The sequence below is a fragment of the Crocodylus siamensis genome, chromosome 10 (genome assembly GCF_052110815.1).
Source record: "Crocodylus siamensis isolate JL-2025a chromosome 10, ASM5211081v1, whole genome shotgun sequence".
Taxonomy (NCBI): Eukaryota; Metazoa; Chordata; order Crocodylia; family Crocodylidae; genus Crocodylus; species Crocodylus siamensis.
The window spans coordinates 71962758-71968493 of record NC_143404.1 but is presented as its reverse complement, the minus strand read 5'-3'; the positions used below and the strand labels follow the sequence as shown (position 1 = coordinate 71968493).

At 70.5% G+C, this 5736-nt stretch overlaps 1 protein-coding gene across 1 annotated transcript; it reads right to left on the bottom strand.

Moving 5' to 3' along the window:
• Window positions 1–503: 503 nt before the first annotated feature.
• Window positions 504–4006, bottom strand: COX4I2 (cytochrome c oxidase subunit 4I2). Its single transcript, XM_090064645.1, has 5 exons — window positions 3845–4006; window positions 3207–3303; window positions 2325–2486; window positions 1648–1779; window positions 504–924 (listed from the first exon to the last, which is right to left on the bottom strand). Exons 2-5 carry the CDS (start codon window positions 3301–3303, stop codon window positions 788–790), a joined length of 528 nt encoding a protein of 175 aa, XP_089920771.1. The 5' UTR covers window positions 3845–4006; the 3' UTR covers window positions 504–787.
• Between the last annotated feature and the right edge of the window lie 1730 nt (window positions 4007–5736).

The following is a 5736-nucleotide window of genomic DNA, read 5'->3' as shown; positions in this document are numbered from 1 at the left end:
GCCATGTCTCCTGCTGTGCTTCTTGCAGTGAACAGCCCCCAGCCCCACCCCGCACATCAGTGCCTCTTTACAGCCACTGGGGAAACTGAGGCAGGGATGCAACACACTCCCCTGCTCCCCCCCCAAGCCACGCTACTCAGGTGAGTGCCAAGTGCGCAGCCTGGGCAGGGCAGGAGGGTTGGGCTGTGCCTGAGCACAGGGCATGCAGGCAGAGGCTCGCGAGAGTCGCCACCTCCTGGCGTGCAGCCTGCCAGCAGGCAAGAGGCTGGAGAGGAGAGCAGAGTTTGTAACCACATGCCCAGGCCTTTTGAGGGGCACCGAAGGGCTGAGCTGCCGGCAGCTGGAGAGTCAGGTGAGGTCACAGCATGCGACCAAGAGCACCCGGCTCCCTGGTAAGGTCTGAGGGGGTCGGTCACTGCCCCCACCACCCTGCCCCACGACTGGAAAGCTAGGGGTCTTGGGTCTCCCCTCCCCTCGGACAAGACAGCTGCTGCAGCCTGGGATCAATTGTAGTGATTTATTCTGCGCAATCGGGTGCCAGCTGCCTGGTGTGTGCTTGAAACGGGTGCTAATCAGGAACCAGAGAAGGGCAGGGCCCGGGGACAGCCCCCATGGGGCAGGCCAGCACCTGGGCCAGCTCCCACCCCACGCAGGACAAGGCATGTGGATGAAGGCACAAGAGAGACGGTTTAGCAGGGCAGGGGCTGGCACCGGCCTCTGGCGGGCACATCCTTCTCGGGGAGGGCACTTCCTGCGGGGGCAGCTGGCAGGGCAGAGAAGGGCCCCCCTACTTTTTCCACTCATTCTTGTCGTAGTCCCACTTGGAGGAGAGGCCCTCCACGGGGTTCACATGCATGTCCAGCATCCTCTGGAGCTGCCTGGCCTTCCACTCGTCCGACAGCGTGTGCGGCTTCTCGGGTATCACTGGTGAGGGACAAGGACACAGCAGTTCACGAGAGCAGACAACCGTGATGCTGACCAGCGCCCGGAGACCTGGGTTCCACCCAGCCTGCCACCAGCTCTGTCCCTCAGGGTGAGCACCTTCCCCCGGCTCCCCAGAGCTGGGAGCCTGAGACTGGTCCCACAGGCCTCAGGATCAGGCCTGGATGGGGCCTCCTGCTCCCAGGCCCCGCAGGCACCAGGCCAGGCTGCCCACGCCCTGGCAGTGCTGGAGCATCAGCCCTGGCCAGGAGCCAGGGGCCGGGCATCGGTTCCCTCGCTCTCTGCTCCCTGAACGCCTGCTCACGTAGCTGTGCTGCTGGCCCAGAGCCTGCAGGATGCTTCACAGGGGGACTGAGCAAGACTGGGTGTGCAGTCTTACCTTGGCCCTGGGCTGGGCTTAGACCACTGGGGGCCTGGTGGAGAGCAGGACACGGAGCAGGGGCTCCGCTCAGGCCTGGCTGGGAGCCGCTGAGCATCCTCGGTGCAGCCTGGGTCCAGCCAGGGATATTGCTCCTCAGCCCTACAGACCCCTCGTCCACCCAGCACGCTGCTCTTGCCTCCCTGGCTCCTCGACCCCCAGAAAAGCAGCTCCTACACCTGCCCAGGCCAGGCCTGCCACAGAGCCCGGACCCGGGACATGGCACAGGAAGGCCCTGCTATCCCCATCCCCAGCTCCTGCACTCCCAAAGGAGCCCATGGCCATACCGTAGTACCGTTGCCACGCCACGATGAGCCCCGTGAAGCCAAGGAACATGAAGGTGACTCCGAGGACGGTCTTCCACTCGTTGGACGGGCGGTTCATCTCAGCATAGGTCTGGCAGAACTTGATGCGATAGACTGGGGACAACGGCGGGGGTCAGGCCGCGCCAGAGGCCCTTCTGCCTGGGACCCAGGGCAAGTGCCCTGCCCCTGGGAGCAGCTACTGCTTCCCGGGCTCCTGGCTAAGTATCAGGGCCCACGTCTCAGCCACTCGCGTGGATTCTTGCTGGCACCTGACCTCTCGCCACTGGGGTGAAGGGCTCTGTGTGGCAGGGCCATTGGCGGGGAAGGATAGGAGCTACCCCCTGGCTCAGGCATCTCTGGGGCTTTCCACCTGCGGCAGCAGGATGCACAGCATTGGAGCGTGCACCCTGGCTGGGCTCACTGCGCTGGGGGCCTCTCCCCAGCACAACTGAGAGCTTGGGTCTGCCAGGAGTGGGGCACCCTCCACAGCCGGGTGTGACCGCAGTGCAGCGCATGGGCCTGGGCGTGGAGCAAAGGGCTCCCAGGGCTCAAGAGATGGGTGCTGGGAGCCATGCAGATGCCAAGCCCCTTCCCAGTGGCAGAGGGCAATTCCCCAGCCTCCCCACAACCCGACCACGCTCCCTGGGACTCGTGCGTACGGGCCACTTTCTCCTCCTTGCTCAGCTCCTTCCAGGAGCCCTTCTGCTTCTCCATCAGCGCCTTCTCGTCCACACCCAGGTCCCTGCGGTACGGGATGTCAGGCAGCGGGTAGTTGCGCTTATCACGGTAGTGGGGCACCGACATGTCGTCTTGGATGGCAACTGCCGAGACAGGGCAGATCCCCCCTCAGGAATTGCCCCCGGCCCTGCCCAGCTTCCTCCCTCCCTCCTCACCCTGTGTCTCAGGAGCCCGCTCCGGGCACTGCTGCCTTTGTACAGCGCCTGGCACAGCACCAGCACCCTGAAATACCAGGGCTAAGGCAGGGGGCTGGAAGGGGTTAATGGGGCACCGGTGCCACCTCGTGGACAGACTAGGGATTGCATGGGCAAGCCACTGACCTTGACCTCCAGATTTCGGAGGGGACAGGACACCCCTTCTCCAAGCCAGGCTCTGGGCCCTGAACACGATCCCTTCCCTGCCTGGCAGCAGCTTTGCAGCGCCGTGGCCAGGGGCCCCGGGGGAGGCAGGGCCAGCAGCTGGGATAGGCTGCGCTTTAGTGGGGGGAGTTGTGGGCTCCGTGCTCGGGGGCAGGATTGGGGCCTCACACCCCTGGGCTGAGCTGGGGCCAGGATCCACCTGTCCCTCCAGGGCAGAGCAGCCTCCCTGGGGCCTGTGCGGAGGCTGGCGGCTGCAGCCCGCAGCAGGGAGTGCACGAAGGGTGCAGGTCCCCCCAGCCTCGCCCGAGTGGAGGCCATGGCCCTCGCCGCGGCCCCCGAGAAGCACCGGAGATGTGGGGGGCAGCAATGGCCACAGCCTCCTCCTGCCCTGTGTAGGCTCCGGGTGCAGCCAGGGCCCCAGCTGCCCGCGAAGGCGCCTCTTACCGTGCCCGCCATGGCCGTGCGCTGCTCGGACGGTGGCGAGGCCCAGGACGCCTCTCCTGGCCAGGAAGCCTGCGCGGAGGACTGGGAGCGGCAGCATCTGTGGGAGGCACATGCCCCGCTGCAGTGACCGCCCCCCGGAGCACCCCTTGCCCAGAGAGGCCTGGAGATGGGGTCACCGTCCTCCTCCTCCTCGCAGCCGGTGCCGGCGGGCCCTGCCTGGCCCGGTGCAGGACGGGGATGGGGGTAGGTGTCCATTCCCCCCCACCCCCAGCCCCACGGCAAGGCCAGGCTGGGGCAGAAAGGCCCCGAGCCCCCGACTGCCGGAGCCGAGGGCGAGGCCTGTTCTGCGAGGGGCAGGGAGCTGCGGGGGGGGGGCCAGCCGCATGTTCCCCAGAGACTCCCCGGTCCCGTTCCCAGCTTCGCCACTGGTTTCCCTACGTGGCCTTGGGCACCTCCCCTCTCCGTGCCTCAGCTTGCCCCGGGCCCGAGCAGGGGCGGCGCCCCGGGGGCGCTGGCAGGCCCCTGCCTCCTGCGGGCGACCAAAGGCCCGGCTGCCCCCGCCGCCCGTGCGGCCCCCCCGCCGCCCGCCGGGCCCCGCAAGGCCCCCCGGCGCAAGGCCCGGCCCGGGCGGCACCTACCGCGGGCGAGGCCGGCGGCGGCAGCCGAGCCGGGGGCGAGCGAGCGAGCGGCGCCGGCGGCCGGGACTCTTACGGCGGCGGCCGGGCAGCGCCCCCCCCCCCCCCCCGCCGCCCGCCGCCCCCGCCGCCGTAAGAGTCCCCGGCGCGGCCGAGCCCCTGGCCCGGCGGTTAGGGGCAGCCAGCCACGGCGGATCCGGCCGCACCGGCGCGTCTCCGGGGCGAGGCTGCGCCCGGTCCGCTGGCAGCATCCCGCGAAGCCCCCCGGGCCCTGCCCCGGAGCCGGGGGCGGCGGCGGCCTGCAGCGGGCCCAGTCTCGGCCGAGGCGGGCGCAGCCCCCACAGGGCCCGGCGGTTCTGTAGAAGGCTAAAAGCTTAAAGCAGAAAGAGGTGAAAGCCTAAAACCGCCACGGGGCCGCCGCGGGGCAGGCGACCAGCGCCTTAAACACACCACTAATTACGGGGGACAACGGAAGAGAAACCGGGGGGGCCGCGCGGGGCACAGGGCCAGACCGAGCGCTGCCCGGGGCCGCGAAGGACACCGAGGAGAAGCGCCCCGAGGGCGCCGGCGGCCTTCCCGGCCAGAGCCTCCCGCCCGGCCGCCAGAAGACGAGCCTGGCCAGCGCCCGAGGAGGCTGCCCAGGAGCCCCGGGCCTCGGCGGGGCCTGCACCGCCGCAAGAGCGAGCGCCGGAGGAGGCTGCCCAGGAGACCCGGACCTCGACGGGGCCTGCACCGCCGCAACAGCGAGCGCCGGGCCTCGGCGGGGCCTGCACCGCCGCAACAGCGAGCGCCCGAGGAGGCTGCCCAGGAGACCCAGACCTCGGCGGGGCCTGCACCGCCGCAACAGCGAGCGCCCGAGGAGGCTGCCCAGGAGCCCCGGGCCTCGGCGGGGCCTGCACCGCCGCAACAGCGAGCGCCCGAGGAGGCTGCCCAGGAGACCCAGACCTCGGCGGGGCCTGCACCGCCGCAACAGCGAGCGCCCGAGGAGGCTGCCCAGGAGACCCAGACCTCGGCGGGGCCTGCACCGCCGCAACAGCGAGCGCCCGAGGAGGCTGCCCAGGAGCGCCGGGCCTCGGCGGGGCCTGCACCGCCGCAACAGCGAGCGCCCGAGGAGGCTGCCCAGGAGACCCAGACCTCGGCGGGGCCTGCACCGCCGCAACAGCGAGCCCCGGGCCTCGGCGGGGCCTGCACCGCCGCAACAGCGAGCGCCCGAGGAGGCTGCCCAGGAGCCCCGGGCCTCGGCGGGGCCTGCACCGCCGCAACAGCGAGCGCCCGAGGAGGCTGCCCAGGAGCGCCGGGCCTCGGCGGGGCCTGCACCGCCGCAACAGCGAGCGCCCGAGGAGGCTGCCCAGGAGCACCGGGCCTCGGCGGGGCCTGCACCGCCGCAACAGCGAGCGCCCGAGGAGGCTGCCCAGGAGCCCCGGGCCTCGGCGGGGCCTGCACTGCCGCAACAGCGAGCGCCCGAGGAGGCTGCCCAGGAGCCCCGGGCCTCGGCGGGGCCTGCACCGCCGCAACAGCGAGCGCCGGACGCCGACGGAAACCCCGATCCAGACGGTGTTAGCTGACGTCACCGTGGTGCTGGCAGCCAACGCCGGACATCGTTGTGAGGCGACGAGGACAACCAGCCAGGACCTGTCCCGTCGGGGCGCAACACGGGACCGTTTCCGGGCCCCCGCGTGGGACCCGGAGGACACTGACAACAGGGCCGCCGACCGCCGCCGACCCACGGATGCCAGCAGCTTCGCCGCCATACAGCAGACATCAAATAGCCCCTCACAAAGCCCGGGGCTGATCTCTGAGCTACACGCCACCGTCACCCAGGCATCACCCACCCCTGCCCCCCGGAAAGCAAAGGCGGGGGGCACAGCCCCCCCATTGCTGCTCTGAGCCCCTCA